Source organism: Neolamprologus multifasciatus, chromosome 4 (assembly GCF_963576455.1).
Source record: "Neolamprologus multifasciatus chromosome 4, fNeoMul1.2, whole genome shotgun sequence".
In the NCBI taxonomy this organism is placed as follows: domain Eukaryota; kingdom Metazoa; phylum Chordata; class Actinopteri; order Cichliformes; family Cichlidae; genus Neolamprologus; species Neolamprologus multifasciatus.
In genome coordinates, this window is record NC_140442.1 from 5,998,675 (window position 1) to 6,019,022 (window position 20,348).

A 20,348-nucleotide genomic window follows, 5' to 3' on the forward strand; every position below is an offset into this window, starting at 1 on the left:
GAGAACGTGACGTCGACCGTGACGTCAGAATGGTCCTTTGTGAAGATCAAAGGATCAAAGAGCGAGGGGGCGTTCCAAGATGGCCGAGTAAGTACACGCTTACTCCCCAGCAGGCACGTGCAGAGGGGGGGGGGGGGGGGGGCTAGAGGGGCTTGAGCACCCGCCCCTTTCCTGATGGGTGCCCAAAGTGCCCTTTTGTTGAGGCAACTTTAAAAATATATATATTTTTTTTTTTAATGTGTGTGTGCGTGCGGAGTCCTGTCTGTGCCCCTCAACAATAATATTTAACTATTAATCACAGTTTTGCTAAATAAAAGGATCTGGCTTGCATCAGTCACATGATCACATTTAACCAATGATCGCCCTTGACGGCAGAACGCGCTGGTTACGAGCCGGGAACGAGCTCACAAAGAGCACGCGCATTTTTAGCGGTCCGGAGCTGTAGGAGAAACAAGTTAACTCAGAGACACAGACTTACTATATTTCTTCCATACAGACTGATGCGACAAAACCAGTAAGTAGGTGTACAGCGTACACTGTAGTGTATAGCACACAGGAGTATTAGCTTATTACGTACACGTTGGTAAGTTGTCTTGTGGCAACTGACGAACTGAAACAAACGAGCGTGCTGTGTGTGCAACAGCGCGACAAATATTACCTGTCCTTTTATTAACTGCACAAGTAGTGCTGGTCATAGCTGCTGGCTACCTGTGTAAGGCTGTCATGGGTCTGTAGCTCTGTCACCGTTTTAAGGAACATATTTAGTTTTAAAGTAAGTTTCCGGGCTTTTCCTGCCTTTCTGGTGGGATTATATTTCACTAAAAAACGATCTAATATGCATGTCCACATAATTATGCATTATTATAATATTTAAAAAAACACACGCTGTATTTTAAAGAACATACATTAAGAAGCAGATTATATTAGATCTATATTTTAAATAAGACAAAATTTGGATTTTACAGCAGTAAAATTATTGTATCTTCACAGTTTAAAAATGTAATAAGCTTTGCCCCTGCACAGAGTGGATAGTGAAACAAATGGAATCATCATAAATACATTAATTCATATTTATTACTTCCCCCTCCTCATTGCGTTATTATTGTAGCTCTAGTAATAAATAATAATGTAAGGATTCTGGATCAGCACCGTGATGCCCATAGTATATACAGTATTCTGAAGAAGGTCTAAAATGTCACTGTGTGTTCGTGCATGTGTTTGTTTTATGTATATGGATTTTTTTTTAAATTATTACTCATGATATAACATTGTCCAGACATGCCTGGTAAGGACATGAGGAGGAAACAGAAGGAGCTGTGTGAGGCTACTAAAGGCAGAGCTATAACATTTTTCTGTCATCATTTTATTATAGATTAAGTGCAAGAGTTGTTAGGTGTGGATAATTAGATTATAGTTTATTGCAATAGCAAGTTGTGCCTTGTTCTCAGATAGACAGCAAGTGGAGAGTGATATATGAAATGATGGGATGGATGGAAGAAGAGAAGCAAAGAGTGATTCACAGGCACAGCCTACATTATTTCTCACAGTTTTTTGTTGCCTTATGGTTCCAAGCGCTGTCACCAATCTTTGCATTTTGTTATTATCTCACTTGTTTAATCAGCTACCATCTCTCCTATGGACTTTTTACTGTCTACAGTCTCAGATCAACACAGCCCTGCCCTTCCCATATTAGATTCTTGATGAATGTGTGTTGTTGTTATTCAGCCTGGTTTAGTGTGCCCCTTTTTAACTTTGAGCACCCGCCCCTTTAAACCTCTCTGCACGGCCCTGCTCCCCAGCTTAGCAAATGTAACGCTATAATACTGTAGGAACACTGTGTCAACTCAGACCTCAGAAGCTTTTTTCGGTATTTAAGCGAGAAAAGGACTGATTTTGATCAATAAAGCGACAAAATGTCACCGCGTGACAATAAAAGACCTAGCTTCTAGTTTATAATAACAAAGGTAGCATGTTTTGGCACATAATTTTTCCCATCAGAATTATGCTTCTTGCTCTTATTAACAAAGTGTTGCATCTTCAAAAAGTAACAATGAAATAACTGAGACTTCCAATGGCGTATTGTTGCAACTGGTTAACTGAACCTTTCTTTCAGGGCATGTACAGAACATGAGCATACATTTTCTACTGCCTCCTACGGGACACACTCTTCTTCTGCTTCCTTACAACATTAATGTAACATAGAACCACTACTGCCTCTCCTGGCATTGCCATTGTAACAACACACTCATTCTGTTTCTTTCAGATGAATAACAGGAACTTAGGATGTATGTATCTATGAATAATAACTATTATGCATACTCATATATTTATATAACCACACAATATTTCTCGTGTATATATATATATATATATATATATATATATATATATATATATATATATATATATATATATATATATATTTTTTTTTTTTCCTGCGATACCACACAAAGGTAGCATGTTTTGGCACGTAATTCTTCCCGTCAGAATTATGCTTCTAGTTTATAATAATAACAGTAGCATGGTTTGGCACTTGTTTGCAGAAGCAGTCTGCATGCCAAGGTGCTTAAATAAAATAAATAAAATAAAATAAAATGAAATAAGACATTCAGACAGATATTCTCCTGTTGCATTAGTTTGTGCATGCACAGAGTGACGGCGCTGTGCGCGCTGCCCTCAGCTGGTGGATGGTGGAGTTAAAGCTGTGGCTGTCTGATGCTGCTCTGAGCTCACAGTTGTCGTTGTGCAGTGCAGTTTTTCTCCCCACTGTGTGCAGCCAACCGCAAGAAATGGTGAGTGATGATATATCATTTACCTGCAGTAACCATTCTGGTTCAAGGAAATCGCGTATTGATTTCTGGTTAATATCAAGTAGTCTATCAAAGGACAGTGTCACGGTCAATATCCTTGCAACTCCACTTACGGGCCATAGAGCAATATATATATATTAACCTGCAACTCTTTCCAACTATTGCAATTAATAGATCCTCATATTGGAAATTAAATAGTTCGCTTTTGAGCCATACAATTGTGAAATCTGAACTCACACGACTGTTAAAACATTTTATACACAAGGCTAATATTGAGAATTCCTATGGCATAAACTGGGAAATTTGAGACGAGTAAAATGTTAAGACAGTATGGGGCAAAAATAGCTAAGTCAAGGGCAGCAGAAGAAGAAAATCTAATTGTTCAAATTTCCGCAATATATCAACTCCCACCAGACGAGGTCTCGGAGGAGGATAGATTACATCTTAGGTCCTTTCAATCTAAACTGGATGAGCTTTACCGCCAGAAAGCTGAAGGAGCTTTTGTTCGTTCAAGAAAAAGATGGATAGAGGAGGGAGAGCAGAATTTTGCTTATTTTTTCCGCATAGAAAAAAGTAGATCTAAAGCCAATACTATTCATAAATTGAATATAAATGGTACGGTCAGTGATGATGCAAAAATGATCTCTCAATTTTGTTGTAATTTCTACTCAAAGTTGTATGAATCCAATTATAACGCAAAGGTCGCTACCCAATTTATTGACTCTGAAAATAATGTTGAAATGATTAAAAGTGCTGATAGGCTTTTTTGTGACAGTCCAATTACTGAAAAAGAGATATTGACATCTATTGAATTTCTTAAAAACAACAAATCTCCAGGCACAGATGGGCTGGTGGCTGAATTCTATAAATCATTTTCTTCTCATCTTGGGAAGGAAGGAAGCATAAATGCGACCTTTATTTTGAAATGTCCTTCCGGATGTTGAAGTGTCCAAATTGTTGTTAGCTGGAGACGTTTCTCATACAACTTTAGCATTAGCAACAACAAAATCGGTTTTTGTGGTCCCAACTTGACCAAAATTTGACCATAAATGGGGAGATATACGTGTGCCTACAACTGCGACACCTCGAGCGATCCAGACGTAAAGTTTTCGATAATAGCGCTGCTTTTTGGTTAAACTAAACCAACAGACAGCTAGAAGCACGTTTGTAAAGTAACAGTGGCTTACAGAAGTAGGCTTGTATCAGTGTTAAGACTCAAATTTTCCACCTTTTCTCAACATTTTAAGCCCACATAATTGGATCTTTTTCTGTATACATGGGAGTGCAGTTCGGAGTGCACCTGGAAAAGTTACCGAGATGTGTACACAAGCTCACTAAGCAAAAAGTGCATAAACAAAGAAAGTTTATCACTGTACATTTTGCTGCGGCATTATTTTTTTATGCAGTTGCAATAGAGGGGTTTTATTCACACTAAATTCTAAGTCAAATCATTTGAGAACCACTTGTGAGCTGTAGGAGTGACTTAAGGTGCTGGTGGGATTGTATCAGGGATCAGCTCTGAGGTGCTTATTTCACCAACAAACATAATAGTCCATAGTTTTCATGGACTGTGATGCAGGGAACATTGTGACCTATACTGACAGTAAGGAACAGGTGTGAACTGTGGACATCGGAGAGAAGAGAAATGAGAGGGATACAGGTGTGACACTGCAAGAAGTAGAGGTAGTGAAGATAGATGAGTTTACATACCATTCAAAACAATAGACAGTGCATAAGAGAGGTGAAGAAGAGAGTGCAGGCAGAGTGGAGTGGGTGGAGACGAGTGTGGGTGATTTTGTTTTGACAGGATAGCAGGAAGGGTAAAGGGGAAGGTTTACAAGATGCTAGTGAGACCTGTTATCATTTATGGTTTGAAAATGGTGGCACTAACAAAAAGACAGGAGGCGCAGTTTGAGATGTTAAGATTGTTATTGTGAATGACCAGGATGGACAGGATTAGAAATGAGTATGTCAGAGGGACAGCTCAGGTTGAGTGTTGGGAGACAAAGTTAGAGAGCTGCATTTTTAGGTGGTTTGGACATATGCAGAGGAGGGACAGTGGATATATTGGACAAACGATGCTTAACATGGAGCTGTGGATTTGGTAAAGGAGAACATACAGAGGGTTGCTGTGACAGAGGAGGATGCTAAGCATAGGTTGAGATTGAGGCAGATGAACTGCTGTGGCGACCCCTAAAGGCAGCAACGGAAAAAAGAAGAAGAAAAAAGACCACTTAAGATCCTCTAAATTACATCTATGAGACAAAAATACTCCAGATTAAGACCTTTAACAGTAAATTATGCTCTTATTATTATTATGTTTTTCTGTTGTTTAAGTTGAATTATCTAGCTTACATTCAGTATATCACGCTGGAAATACTGAGTGTTATATTACATATAGCATATCATAATCAGTTTTAACAGAGTTAGTCAACAGGTATAATTTACTGAACTCTACACGATTTTTAGTGAGTTACTTTTCACACAGGGGAAAAAATGTTTTCTGTGTGTGCATGCAGGTTTCCCCTGTACAACCCCCGAAAACTTAAAAAATGGGTACTGAACATGAAGTGGAAGGACTGGACGCCGACTCGCTTTTCTGTTCTGTGCATCAATCACTTTGAGGAGCAGTACATTGACAAAACGGGCAAAAGTGTGACACTTCGGGAAGATGCGGTTCCCACCATATTTACACCGACTGACAACACACAGAAAAAGAAGGTTTGTGTGTATCATAGATAATTGTTGGCATCATTTAGAAATAAAACATTTGTGAAATATTTTAAGCTGCATAATGAAACTCCTCTGGCTTTTTAAAAATAAAGGTGTTGTTACTGTCTCCTTGATACAGGCTGCCATTAACCCGAGACGTAAACGACACAAGGTGAGCTGACCCAGACAGTTAACTTTTTATTGTTTAACGTTTAATGTTATTCATTTTTCTAAATGCATTACGTGTTGTTTCTTTTATTGTGAATGCAGCAACCTGGTGCTAAAAGCTCAGAGAAGGATTTGGCTGCATCTGCAACATCAGCTCTCCCTGCAACAGACGACAGCGTCCGGGCCAAAGAACCCAGCCAGACAGAACAAGAGACATCTGGGTATGTAACTACACACAAGGAGACGTTCTACTGTCCTGGTCCTCTTTTCTTAAATCAATAATAAGCAGTAATGCTTCAGTATGCACAGTACGGATGCCCTTCATGAGGGATTTGTGTCTCTTCCTTGGTATCTTTCACTTTTTAGGCAAATGTGTGAACAGCTACACTATGGAGCCAGTTTCTTTAATCATTAATTATACCTCTAATAAGTCAGTGTTTACAGTTTGAAGACTGCCATTAGCTTCTTAGGCATATTTGCTTGTTAATTATTAATAATACGTTTATTTGTAAAGCGCATATTTACAAAGTGCTTAACCGTTTGAATAAAACCACACATTAAGGATAAGTGTACATAATCAAACATGCAGTTAGTCTTACATTCATTCCTGCATACACACATTCAAAGAACCAAGGGCCAAAAACAACAGTCAAACAATTAAGGAAAAGCTGAGTTATGAAGCGTCACTGAAAACCAACCATAAATTCAACCAACCTGATAAGCTGAGGAAGGTTTAGCAGTGGCAACTTCAAAAGCATTATTACCTCTGGTTTTAAAGTAAAAGCGTAAAATAGTTAAAAGACCTTTTCAGACCCAGATGACCCTCTTCAGTCTCAGCAGATCTGCTGTATAGGTAGGAGCCAAGCCATGTAGGGCTTTATATGTTATTAATAACATTTTAAAATGAAGAAAGGTTAAATTTTTGCAGTGTTTGTTCAATAAAGGAAACAAGGCTGGATGAGCTTAGAGATCAAAATTTAGATTGTGGTAAATAATATTAGCAGCTTTAAAGTTTTCCTTCCATATTATTCTCTAAAACCAACTTCCTCCTCCTGTTCTCATCGCTCCTTAATTCACTGAATCTGCAACTTTTTTGTTATATATTTGCTGAGCTTTTGACATTCACACATGCTCCATAATGAGCTTATGAGAAATAGTTTCTAGGTGTCACAGATTGATTCAATTATATTCCACTGTATAGTGAGGGACATTTAAGATTTGTTAGAAGTTTTAGAAGAAAAGCAAAAGATTAAAAAGGACAAAAGGACTAAACATGTTACTTCTGACTAGTCAGTTTCTCTCAGAGGTATAAAAACCAATCTGGTTCGTCAGCTGCTACCTGCTGAAAGATTGTGGCTCATAAATGTCTTTATAGAAGCAGTTAGCATTATACAAACGCCTCAGATTTTAAATTGATATATATTTAATGCACAAGCCTAAAAACCACAGTAACCTTGCAAAAAGGTTGTTTTGGATGGTACAGTTTGCAGGTTTACAGTGAAGATTGTGTGCTTACAGGTATAACACAATGTCAAACCTACGTTTTTTTTATTTTAAAAGCTGATAAAAGCATTTAAGATGACATTTTCCTGCTGTACACACATTTAAAAACAAATTTACAGTCATGGTGGTTTGCTGTATTGGTCCATTGGAGATCTGCCCACTGGTTAGGTCACTAAACCAGTTTTCAGACCTAACCAAAGGTTTCCTTGGGACTTGTTGTGTTGGCAAAGATGACTTTCTGGTCGATCACAGGTTTTCTCTTGGAAAAAGATAAAGATAAAATCAAATCAAACACCAGAGAGGTTTCTTTGGTGCTTCTCCTTCATAAATCAAAAAAATTCCTGTTCTTTTATTTATTTTGTTAATAATTTCTGTACAGATATATATTATTGTTTCCTTAATGTTTTAACTTTTTTCTGTTTTAATGTTTAGAGATCCCAAAACGTCAGAGAAATGGAGGATTATAATTGATGAAGCGCTGATGAAGATCGATTCATTTCCACACTTTTTTCATGGAGATTACTGTGTACCACAGGTAGATGGAATTGTATTTTATACATACTGATCACTGGGATAACTTAAGAGTTTATGTTTAGCTAATCTTATGGCATTTACGGCATATCCAATATGTTTTATCTTGTTGTTTATCTTCATTAGTGCGAGTTAATCTATGTGTGTGTTTCCACCTGCATCGACAGAGTATCCACTGGGCTCCAGATAATAATTTCAGTGTAAGTAGAATATTTTCAGTCTACTAGGGGTGTAATAAATCTCTGAAACTGGATGAACGGATGAACACTAAAACCACAACCCTGATCACTTGATTGGATCATAAACAAAAAATAAACTTTTATTCTCATATATTTCCAGTTCACCCACTACTGGGACATTTTTAACAGAATTCACCAGACTAGCTTTAACCAAGGGCTCCACACGGGTATCAGGACACCGAGTGTTGGGCACAATTGTGTCACAGTTTCCTGTCTCTGCTGCAGAATTCTTACACCCTTTAATCTGTAAAAGTTTGTCTTTTATATCGAGAAGCACTTAATTCACCTCCTCTTTTGTCATTTTTACAGCCTGAGGATAAAGACAATGAAAACATTATAGAGGTACGTCTGTTGTACGATTACCTGCAGGTGTTACTCCAAATCCAAACCAGGGTTTAGGGTGGTTTTGTCCCTCTGCCTGATGCATTGTCCTGACTGCAGGTGAAGGAGCCATGGGAGTGGCTTGCTCTGGATGTCCGAGGACCGCTGCCTCAAACAGTAAACGGACACAAATACATTTTGACGGTGACCGACTTCTACTCCAAATGGGTGGAAGCTGTGCCGATGACAGCGTGCCTCCCTTCAGATGTGGCAAAGAACGTCGTGGACATCATTGCGCACTTTGGATATCCACTGAGAATCCTCTCCAGACTGCCTCTTGACATAGTCCACAAAGTGAGCGCGCACACTTGATTAATCTGCCTGGACTGTTTTGCAAAACCTGATTTCATATCAACATCAAAAATGTAGTTGAAGTTTAGAAACTTGCATTTTTTAAAGTGCCTTATAAATCTGACTTGGAATTAGTGCCTGAAAACCAAACCCAAGGCAGTTAAACCCATGTGTAGTTATTATAGTGACATGCTTTTAATTTAGAAGAGCATATTTAACCTTCACAAGACCAACTCGGCAATCATATAATGCATAAAGAGAAGCTAATATACTCCTTATTTTCTTTCACACACATATTGTTGTGGTTTGTTCGTACCAAATGGGTAACAGTTTTGTCTTGTGGTACTTGCATGAATACAGTTGTGTTTGAAAACCATGAGTTTTCTCTGCAAAACACACGTACAACTGATGGCTAGAATCGAGTTCCACAACGTATTTTCACAACTTATCACGGAGTCCTGCGATGTCTCCAAACTTTGCCCCCTTTTTTCAAGTCTCTAATAGTCAGATTGAAGCCTTGGGCTGTTTGCGTCACGAACTGCATCTGGCATAAAAATCTGTGAAATCAAGCATGTGCAGCCTGAGAACAATTGTCTAGTCTTGCTTTGTATGATGTCAGTGAGACCAGATGGCTCAGAAATTCCACCTTCCTCTGGTAAAAAGCTCCTGTTTACAAGTGGCTGCCAGTCAGGAGACTGTTGGCTTAAAGGGAGCAGAAGGAAGGTAAACTGGCTTGTTTTAGACCGTGGATGAACTTAAGGGCTGCACTGAGGCCCAAGGCAAGATGAAAAACATTATCTGAACTGTTAACAATTTGAAACTACAGGTTGTTTTTAGAGTTCCAGTATAAAAAATATGGTGCTGAGAATGAAACTTTATCTATTCTGTGAGATGTTATGATAATTAAATGCTAATGAAATAATATTGGTTTTGTTTTTGTTAAATTAAACATATACTCTGAATTGTCCAGTATAACATGTTATACTGGAAATGAATTACCACCAGCTGAAAAAGCCCTTTGTGTCTTCCAGCTCATAATATAATGCATGATACTTTTTTGTTATAAACTAATGTTATAGTGTGTCCTCGTTGTCCAGTTTCACACAACTGTATACTGTGTGACTGTCTTCCTGATGACAGATCAACCGAGAACTGAAAGATCAGCTGAAGGTTGCTGTTGCTCTTGTGGTCTATCATCAGCAGACGGGCATCGCAGATATGATCACACCACAGCTGATAGACAGGTCTGTAAAAAGCCAGGGTGTGCTAATATTTGTTTTTTGTGACATTTTATAGTCTTGTTATACCTTTATACCTGTAGTTTTGTTTCCTTTGGTCCTTTTCCAGATTTTATTAATTTTACCAAAATACACTTTGTCATTTGGATGACCTACAAAGTTCATTCTCTTGTTGTTGCAGGTGAAAACCTGTAGCTTTTAACACAGGATAAAAACACTTAGGTTATTAATAATATCACGAATGTTAAAGTCTCTGAAGTTTCCTGTTACCATATTGGTTTTGCAGTGAATGGTTTTAGATGCCTTCGTGCCTTTAGGGCAGTTATAACTGTGCATGCACCAATAAATCAGGCAAACATCAGTATCTGTTTGTTAAGTGGTGATGTAACAGGATTATTCATAGTGAGTCATTCAAACCACACAGGAACATGTTTTAATGCATTGTGTTGTTGATGGATCATCTCTGAGATATAGTCCGTTTTCATCATCTTCTTCCTACCAGATGATAGTGGGAGACCCTCAACATGAACTTTTATTGAGAATAGTTTTATCCAGATCTGTGCTGATGTGTTTCTATCAGCTCGACCATAACTAGCCACCTGGTAGTAAAGCATATGTCAAGTATCCCAAAGCTGCTGTTATTTTTTCCATCTACCTTAACATCGAAAGTTATAGCCGAACTCTACTTTTTTCTTTTTGTCAAAAAACATACTAAAGTGAGAATTTTGTCAACTTCAGATGGAAATGAGCTCTTCTTTACTTTTGGATGTCTGGACATGAAACTTTATTGAAACAGTGGTCGCGCTCATTTTATTGGAGCTGAAAGAGTCTGGACAATTTTCAACTCTCTGTGGATTCTCAGTACTTGTTTTGTTGGGAGCTAAAGGAATATTTGAACAACAATTTCCTGCTGATGATGTAGTTGTCTTTTATAATAGTATTTATGTTTTTTTCTCAATGAGATAAAAGGGAATAAATAAGACCAAAAATATGAAATATCTGGCACCTATGGACCAAACTGTTATTACAACGCATAATACCTGGATGTTCTGTCGTCATAGTAACATCTCAGTGCTGTAATGTTCCTAATCAAACAGGATGGTGAACGATCTAATAGAGGAGCATGCAGCTGACTGGGATGTTTACCTGCCTGCCAAAGTGTTCAGTCTGTGCTTCAAAGAGCTTTCAGAGACCAAGGAGAGGCCTTTCTCAGTGCTCTGCTGTAAGGGACTAGAGCCTGTTCAATTCCCCAGAGAACTGGATGTAAGTGTTGGTTTTAAAAATTTGAGTTCTAATAAATCTTTAATAAACCTTACAGGTAAAGTAAAATGACTTTCTGTTTAATCCATTTTTTCACAGTTTCCACTTTCCAAGATCCGAGAGAGTGCCTTTGTGGTTAGATAGAAGTTTACTCGGTGAGTTTTATGTGGAGTTGTGCACCACACGGTAATATAATATTCTGTATTTTACAGTTGTTTTTTTTTTGTGATCAACATTTTATTGATTTAAAATGGGGTTTTGGGGGGGGGGGGGGGGTACAGACAAATACAGCACAACTGTAAACTGCAGTAGCAAAGCAAACATTGGTCACAGGGCATAGGGACAGCAAAGAAAAAACAGAAAGTTAAAACCAATTATTGCCTCTTCCAGGAGATAACTCTGGATGAGAAGATTTCCCAAGCTTCAACAGTCGCAGGTCGAGCTTTATTTAATTTTCTGTGGTATGTTCAAAACCAATAACACGGATAAGACATCGTCTCCAGAATGATTCCATACAAATGTCAGGACTGAACCATTGCTTTGTAATAGTCTTCTTTGCGGATGTGAATCCAGCCAACAACATTTTGCATTGTATTTGTTTCAAGGAGATCATTAAGGAGACAAAGACCAGGATTGGGAACATAAAAAACTTCCAGTACCTCAGATAACTCTGTATTTTACTGTTGTTTGGAACTGTGTGAAGCATATGGGGCATTTGTGGAATATATCACTGGGATTAGGTAATTACTATTACTATAGCAATTATTCAGGTTTATATTTTCTCTCGGTTAGATTATTGAGGTGTTCTTTTAACAAGCATCAGAAATCAGTTGAACGACTTCAAATTCAGCAGTGAGACGTCTTAAAATATTATGCCAGTTTTAGTGACACTACACTGGCTACTTGTGTTGTTTTAAACTGACTTAACAGTGATGTTCAACTTGTCTCAGTTTTATTTTCAGGTCACTTTAATTGGAAACAAACTGGAGCTGCTTTAGCAGCAAACCAGGGAAGAAGAACGTGTTCAGTCCTGGAGGTATTCGTTCTGGTGGAAACCCTGATGAGTGGACCGGGATGTTCTAGTACTGAGCTCTGTGGAGAGGATTTGTTGATGAAGCTGTGCATTTCAACAGCATTTTCCACTTTGTCTGTGATACACTGAGATGCTCCACCTATTTTTCATTCGCAAGTATTTTTCGATGTAGTATTTTAATTCAGTTTTTTGCTGTAGCACTGCAGCAAAATGTCTTGCTTAAAATATATAGCAGCGTGTCTGCAGTGTTGAGACTGGAACAAGGTAAATGTAGGTTAGGAAGGCAAGACAGTTTTCTGAGCCATAGGAGACTGATCAGTATAGCATTATTATTTTTATGACTTCAAGCAGTTCAGCCACCTCCACTGGTTTAGGCTGCTGATCGTTGATGTTTTCTGTTTGTAAAAAGGTAAAAGATGCCAATAAACTTTATTTAAATATAATTTTTAATCACTAGTGAATAGTTTTTGTTTATTGACTATCCATGTTATTCTTATCCAATCTGGGGGTTCTTGAGGCCAACTCAGCTACCTTAAGGTGAGAGAGGGGTACATCCTGGTTGCCAGCCTATCACATGATAACACAGAGAGACGGACAACCATTCATACTTACAATCTCACCTACAGCCAATTTAGACTCGCCAGTTACCCGGTGCCTATCTTCAGACTGTTGGAGTAAGAGGACCCAGACTGGAAAAAAACAAAGTTAAAAAACACTTCTTTTTTTTTTGTACAATAATCTCACAAACAGCTGATTTACAAGTCTTCCAAGAATCAGTTGACGAGCCTACAACTCACTTCTGCTATTCTTATTTTACAGTAAAGAGAAGTGTGTGTTTTTCTGTCACACATTTTTAGACACTGCTGACTCCTGAGGGTCAAGACAGAAAACCAAACCTCAGCTGTTGTCAGGTCAGTCATCCCACTCATCTCTGAGGGAAGGAAGGCGTGATGAAACGGTTTAAAAGGTGTCGATGTTACAAAACTTTACTTGTGTTGAATCCAAAAGGAGGAAGCTTCTTGCGAGATCTGAAAAAAAAAATTAAGATTTCCTTGACCTACCCCAGATCTCAACAAAATAGATGAGTTCATTTATAAATATCCAGAATAATTATAAATATTTTATAGATAAACACACACACAATCTTTGCACTTATAAAATTAATTTTGTATTTGAACACAATTCCCACCTGCTAAAAACAGTGTTTTTAACTCTAGTCACTGCTAAAACTATCAGCTGTAAAATCATCTGCTAATCTGTCTGCTAACCATGGATGGCAGGGGTATCAAACTCAAGGCCCAGGGACCAAAATCTGGCCAGCAATGACTCCAACCCGGCCCACAGGTTAGCTTTGAACAATATTCAAGCAGGGCACTCATTTTAAGCTTTTCACCGTGCTTTTATAAGATTTACAACTTTTCATACTGATAAGGGCCTCACCCATTCATACTACACCAAAGTAATTAAGTAACAGATAAACCGTTAAATGACAGAAAAGTTCCTGTTTCGCCCCGCTTACTATGGAAATTTCTGCTTTTTTGTGAATTAACAAAAGCATTGTTTTATTTTAAATTGTAATTTTCCACATTTATTTAAACCCAGAGTTTCAGTATTAATGCTCACGTGTTGACTTTTGCAAAACAAAACGTCTCAGTATGTGGGAAAAACGTGGCGCAATCCTTCATAAAACGGGAGCTCCGATTAACTCTGATAATTTAAGCAGTTATGAAGATAAATAAGACATTCAGACAGATATTCTCCTGTTGCATTAGTTTGTGCATGCACAGAGTGACACCGGCCGTTCCTCTCAATTCGCGCCTCAGAGACGTCGTTATTTTTCAAAAGAAAGAAAGAAACAGCAACAACTACTAAACAGAATTTTTGCACGTTCATTGCACATTTGTGGGTATGTTTAAATATTTACTTTTTATTAATTACTTTTCATTTTATCTTTATTTTTAAAATCACCATGGCAATGCGCATGCATACTCTCCTGCACGCAACGGGCTTTGGGGTTGACGTAACGCCGCAATGCATTGTGGGAGCGCAGCACCATATTGGCAGGCCACGAATCAAAACAAAGGGCCTTTCTCAATATGCGTACTTGTGCGTACTTGGTACGATAAGGGCATCTGGTCAGTGATGCATTTGTTAAATGATAGAGGTAAAATTTTATTAGAAGATTTCACCACCAATTATAATCTACAAATAAATAACAAAGAATTTTTAAAAAATTACTAAGGCTATCCCTCAAAACATTCTATGTACAGCATATAATCCTTTTCAAAACCCTGACTATAGATCCCCTGACCTCCCTGAACTCTTGGTAAATGGGCATAACATTACAGCTAACAGTCTAAAAAAAACTCCCAAATTAGGGAATTATTTACTAATGTTTTTTTCCCTTATAGATCCAATCCAAATTCCATCTCGCATCTGTTCTCCGGTGATCAAAAGAAAGAGATCAGAAAAAATTACCTAAAACTTCCCATTCCTCCCAAAGCTAAGGAGGTCCACTACAAAATCCTTTCTGGTATTTACCCTTCCAAAGAATTTCTCAGACGTCGCTTTGCTATTGATAATAATTCTTGCTCTTTTTGTGATGGGGATATTGAATCAACAGAACATTTATTTTATTATTGTATATTCTGTAAAGCCCTGTGGAACGATGTGCACTACTGGCTCTTTCCAAAGATTCCAAACTTACTTGAATTTTCTAAAAATGATATTATTTTTGGTTCTCTAAGAAAAGAAAAGAAGCTTGAAAATGTTTTAAATGTAATAATTATTATGGGGAAATTCTTCATTCACAAATGTTGTTTTCTGAAAACAAAGCCGTCCTTTTTTACTTTTCACAAAGAACTCTGCCTCTTCCTCTCACCTGTTAAATTTATGGACAAAAAACAAGCTCTGGTTCTGAATCATATGATTATTGAACTAGATCTTCTAGAAAACCCCTAAGGTATAATGTCTTTTTTTTCTTTGTTTTTTTTTTGTTGTTGTTGTTTTGTTTTGTTTGTTTGCTTTGATTCTGTTTGTGGTTTGATTTTATTTATTTATTTGTTGTTGTTTGTACTTCCTGTTTATTATCTATCTTCTATATGCTGGAATTTAGCCTGTTCTGATACTATTTCATGTTGGTAAAATAGAATCTTTGTAGAGATAATAATTTGTAGCCATAATTGTTGTACATTTCTGTGCAAAAAAAAAAAAAAAAAAAACTCGTGTACTCGTGATACGTCATCAGTCAGAGACCAAGTACTGTTCCAATAGGAGAAGGGTCTTGCTGCAGCCAGATGCTGTTGTGGTGTGGGGGGGAATTTATAGCGCATCCCAGCTCAGTTTCCAACAATGGTGGCAGCTAGTTAGTTTTAAAATGACTCTTATTATTCTTTCTGGGTCACAAAATAAACGTTTAACATATTTTAAGGCGAGAATGTAACTGTGTAAACCTCAAATATCTCCTCAGTTTATCAAGACACCACATATTTTCAAAAGCGCTCCTATGTTTTCGGAGACCTCTGTTACCCACTAGCTCGATAGCTAGCCGGGAGCAAGGCTCACTAGAGCCCGTGAGAACACCAGACTCCCGGCAAATCGTTTTCAAACCCACCGCTGTCTTTCGCTACTGAGGTTAAACATGATATATAAGTCACTTAGATAATTTAAAAATGTTATTGTTTGGCTTTTTTTAGTATTTTATTTGTTCCTGAGTAAATCGGTTTGGCTGAGATTAAAGTTATAGTTTTTACACAGCTGAATAAACATCAAGCAGACAGCTGATTATCAGAAGTGTGAGATGCTCGAGAATTTACTCCGGTGTCCTGTTATATTTTAGATAGCAAGGAGTTTATTAAACTTCACCGAAACAACTTCACCGAAACAAAGCTATCATATAACTAATGATAGTTATAACTATCATTAGCTTGCAGCTTTAAGTGTATAAAGTGCTCTTATATAAGAGCAGATGCATGCTGGTGCAATAAGCTGTACGTTTTATGTCCAATGGATACATGATCTGATTAGTCGACTAATCACAAAAATAATCGGTGACTAGTCGACTATCAACAGCCCTACTGTTCATACACTAGAACATTTTGGAAAGACTTCAGTAGATTCATTGCTGGACATCTCTACAAAGACTTTACTGTGAAATGGGAAAATGTTGTATTTTGTTTCTTTTGAAGGCAAAAAAAAAGAGATGTTTACTTTATAATAAACTTTTTATCTTAGCTAAATTTTATTTTCACAAATGCAAATACAGTAACCAAAAACCTAATTTTAAATATTACTATAATGATGTTTTATGTTACATATAATTGATTTGTGGATTACTTAACAAAATGCTATGAAAACTATTACCATTTGTAGTAATTATAAATTATTTGAATGTATTTAATTCTTTGTATTACACCCCCTGGCATATATTAATTTTGCCCTGGTTGTATACACGTTCTGTATACTGTTTCTCAATAAAGTTTAATAATAATTTAAAAAAGGATCAAAGAGTGCTGTGGATCATTCTGCGCATGCTCAGATCATGCATAATGAAATGAAATTCATTTTTAAATACTTTGCTATTTAACAAAGGTGACTTCCCTCTAACAAAGGTGAATTTTGCAACACCTGGTGGCGATTCACCGTTATCAACCCTCAAGCTCGTGAATTGGCTCACTAGCTTTTACGTTTATGATCGATTGCTACTGTTGTCTATCGCATATGTATTATTTGGAACCCAGCTTACCTGTAAAAACAGAAACAGGAGGTATCAGGAACTACCTGGTGCGCCAGCTCTGCACTACTCTTCTAGCGAGGTGTCGGCTACTGATGTGTAAGACACCGAGCGCCCTCTGCTGGCGGAACCTATATTACAGCAAAATAGACACTAACAGTAGTTTTTCCCAAAAGGAAGTGACATGAAGCATATAAATAAAATGGGGGGCTGCAATTTTCATGTATTCATCTATGATGCCACACATGCCCAAAACTTAATTTAGCATATTAAATAAATGTGAATGACTAGAAACAGTTGTTTCCTGAATATAAGAATATAAGAATAGAATAGAATAATCCTTTAATTGTCCCACAAGGGGAAATTTGGTTGTAACAGCAGCCAAAAAGACACATATACAAACAAACAGTACAGAAAACTGCCCAAAATCAAAATATGTAACTCCAAAATAAAGTTTATTTCAAGCCACTGAGCCAGTGATCCTGAAATATATGCAAGAAAAAGCAATAACAAAAACACTAAAATACTTCCTGTGTGTGTGTGTGTGTGTGTGTGTGTGTGTGTGTGTGTGTGTGTGTGTGTGTGTGTGTGTGTGTGTGTGTGTGTGTGTGTGTGTGTGTGACCGTTCTCACCTCCGTGCGGGCGGGTAGGCTCGCACACGCCACTCATTAAAAGCAGATGCAGGCTCAGAGGGCTCAGCGAGATGAGGTGGGCGGGAAGATCCAGAAGATCCCTTTCCAGCTGTGAATCATGGGAGGAGGGATCAGCTTGGTTTGGGGTAACCTGCAGCACCAGGTATTACCCCGTCCTCCTCTGCTACAAACATTTTCAGCGAGTGTTTGAACACACTGCAGGGCTGACATCACACTGCAGGGCTGACATCATCTATCTACATTTACACCTGAAACAGGTCTGTGTGTGATATTGTTGCATATTTGTCTGTTTGATACATGTTTTAGATTATAAAACTTGTTTGCATTTTAGACAAAGATAATAAAGATATTACAAAAAGTATTGTTTAAATTATGGTTTCATTTATAAAGGGAAAAACACTCTCCAAACCTGCCCTATCTGCAAAAGTAACTGCCCCCTAAACCTAATAACTGGTTGTTCCACCCTCTGCAGCAGGAGCTGCAATCACGTGTTTGTGATCCTTCATCCTGATCATCAACCTTTCTGACTGAAGGTCATTTCTGCCAGCAGGACTTTCATCAGCACCACAACACTTAATGCTAAACACAAAGTTACAAAACTCAGTTCACAACTACGCTGTCTGATCTACAAAATATTGATGAGCACAATTTGAGCCCAGACAGCACAGCGGTTACCCTCTAACCTGAAACAGATTTTTAAAAAGTCTCTTCTCTTTTCTTTCCTTCTGTAATCCATGTATGAAGCAAACACCTGTCAGTATTTCCTTCAACAGGACACAGTAATGTGCAAAAGTGTTGAGCTGTCCTTCAATTGTTTATATTTGGAGTCAAAGACAAACATTATATAACACATTTGATTAAAAGAATGTTTAAAAAATGTTTTTAATATTATATAATATTTAAATTTTAATATTATATACCTCCCAATCAAGGGTTCATACGCCTTTTTCTGGCTCCAATTCAAGCACTTTTTAAGCACTTTCAAGGTCCATGTTCAAGCTTTCCCAGCACATGGCCAAAAAAAAACCCCACAGAAAGCATGTTTCACTTTGCATCACCTCACTAAGACCATGTGAAAATGAAAACGAATCATCTTAGGTTGACTTAAAAAGCCTTTCTTTCCCACAAAACAGGAAAACTGCACCAAACATCACATATTTCAAGCACCCATGTGAACCCTGTTTACAGATAAATACAGATTCAATGAAACTGCACATTAATCCCATAAATATGAAGCTCTGACCTTCTATGTGACTGAAGGTTGATCAGTGACTAAATCAGTGGATCCTAACAGTGAGTCCGGAACACACTTCCTAGTTGCCCTGCACAGTACCTAAGGACTCCAAGGTGCAATTTACTATTGCAATAAACTATTATTTATTTATCCACACTTAACAACTCTTGCACTTAATCTATAATAAAATGATGACAAAAATATAATGAAATATATTTGAAATAAAAATTTAATACAATGTATGTTCTTTAAAACACAGTGTGTGTTTATTAAATGTCATAATTATAATAATCCATAATTATGTGGATATGCATATTACATATATACACACAGAAGCAGACAGGATAAGACTAGTGTCATATCTGAGACAGTAACCAGGGCCGGACTGTTTCTGAAACCTCCATCATTTTCATTGTGCAACAACACGGCTGCAGAGGACAGTTTGATTTTGTTATGGGAATAAATCACTACTGGAAATCACAGGACTCAGATCAACACACGATCTGCTCAACGATCTGTGCTACAGTAAATCTCATGCAGTGCTACTTTTAAAACTCTCACATATTTGGACAATCTATAATCTTCTACCACAAAAACATACAATTGTTCATTGAAGTAAACACACAGAACAGTGGTGGATATTTTAAAAATGTTTTTATTTATTTTGATTTGCTGCTAACTGCAAGGATTGTATTTGTAGTTTTTGTAGTAGGAAGCACTGCAAAAACTACAAATAAAAAAGTGCAGTTAACAAAAGCAGTGCTCTCCACTATGTAAAACCCTCACCTGAATTTTTAGGCTTTTCAGTTCAAGCCAATTAAATGAAACCCAAAAATTCAACCCCAACAATTAAATGATCCCCTATGAGCAAGCACTCTGGCAACGGTGGAGAGAAAAAACTCCCTTTTAACAGGAAGAAACCTCTGGCAGAACCAGGCTCAGGGAGGGGCAGTCTTCTGCCATGACTGGTTGGGGGTGTGAGGGGCAAAATAAAATCAAACATAAAGGAGAGCACAGCATATTTTAGAAGGGCGCCGGCCTTGAGGCAGACCGAAGAAACGGTGGATGGACAAAATCAAGGAAGATGGAGAAACCTTTGCCGAAGAACGGACCCTGCACCAGCGGGAACAGCGCCAGGATGAAGGTGGACTGTGGATGGAAAACATTATTACTGTTTTTAAGGGGTTTCTGGTCCGCATCCACAATTACAGTAGGGCTGTAATTGTGGATGTGGACCAGAAGCCACAATTGTAGCAATCCCCGCTCTGTGGGGTCATGATTATTATCATGACCCCACAGAGCGGGACATTCACTTTAGCCGAAAAGCATTGCAATGGCCCAGCAAGCTGCAGGAACAACAATGGCCACTGTGGCAAGACCTAAACCTATTTTAAGTAGGCGTTTGGCACCATGACACCACGAACCATGGGTCTCAGCCTCCTCAGGTTCAGGAGCATTGCTATTTATTATACGCCGTGCTTCTTCCGCTAGGCGCTGATTATTTTCAAAAGTTTTCCTTAGTTCTGCGTTTTCTTTTATAATATTTTCGTACCCTCTTCTGAG

General features: G+C 37.8%; 1 protein-coding gene across 6 annotated transcripts; it reads left to right on the forward strand.

The window, feature by feature from the left end:
• The first annotated feature begins 211 nt into the window (after positions 1-211).
• On the forward strand, positions 212-16,672 carry LOC146519622 (uncharacterized). Of its 6 annotated transcripts, none has more exons than XM_085157752.1 (12): positions 212-514; positions 5,330-5,531; positions 5,662-5,694; positions 5,793-5,911; positions 7,626-7,728; positions 7,892-7,924; positions 8,273-8,305; positions 8,405-8,638; positions 9,776-9,879; positions 10,971-11,136; positions 11,233-11,288; positions 12,084-16,672. In XM_085157752.1, the coding sequence occupies exons 1-11, from the start codon at positions 501-503 to the stop codon at positions 11,275-11,277; spliced, it is 1,086 nt and encodes a 361-aa protein (XP_085013878.1). In that variant the 5' UTR covers positions 212-500; the 3' UTR covers positions 11,278-11,288; positions 12,084-16,672. The 6 variants fall into 6 exon arrangements, with proteins under 6 accessions (XP_085013878.1, XP_085013881.1, XP_085013880.1 ...); XM_085157755.1 differs by lacking the exon at positions 212-514 and adding an exon at positions 2,610-3,930; XM_085157754.1 differs by lacking the exon at positions 212-514 and adding an exon at positions 3,865-4,470.
• Positions 16,673-20,348: the final 3,676 nt, after the last annotated feature.

What these genes read in the sequence shown, in the direction of transcription:
- LOC146519622 (XM_085157755.1), top strand. Translation starts at nt 3,860, where the DNA reads ATGGGGAGATATACGTGTGCCTACAACTGCGACACCTCGAGCGATCCA. An exon ending in CGAGACGTAAACGACACAAG is followed by an intron (nt 5,695 to 5,792) that starts GTGAGCTGACCC and finishes TTGTGAATGCAG; the next exon opens with CAACCTGGTGCTAAAAGCTC. An exon ending in AATTCCCCAGAGAACTGGAT is followed by an intron (nt 11,137 to 11,232) that starts GTAAGTGTTGGT and finishes ATTTTTTCACAG; the next exon opens with TTTCCACTTTCCAAGATCCG.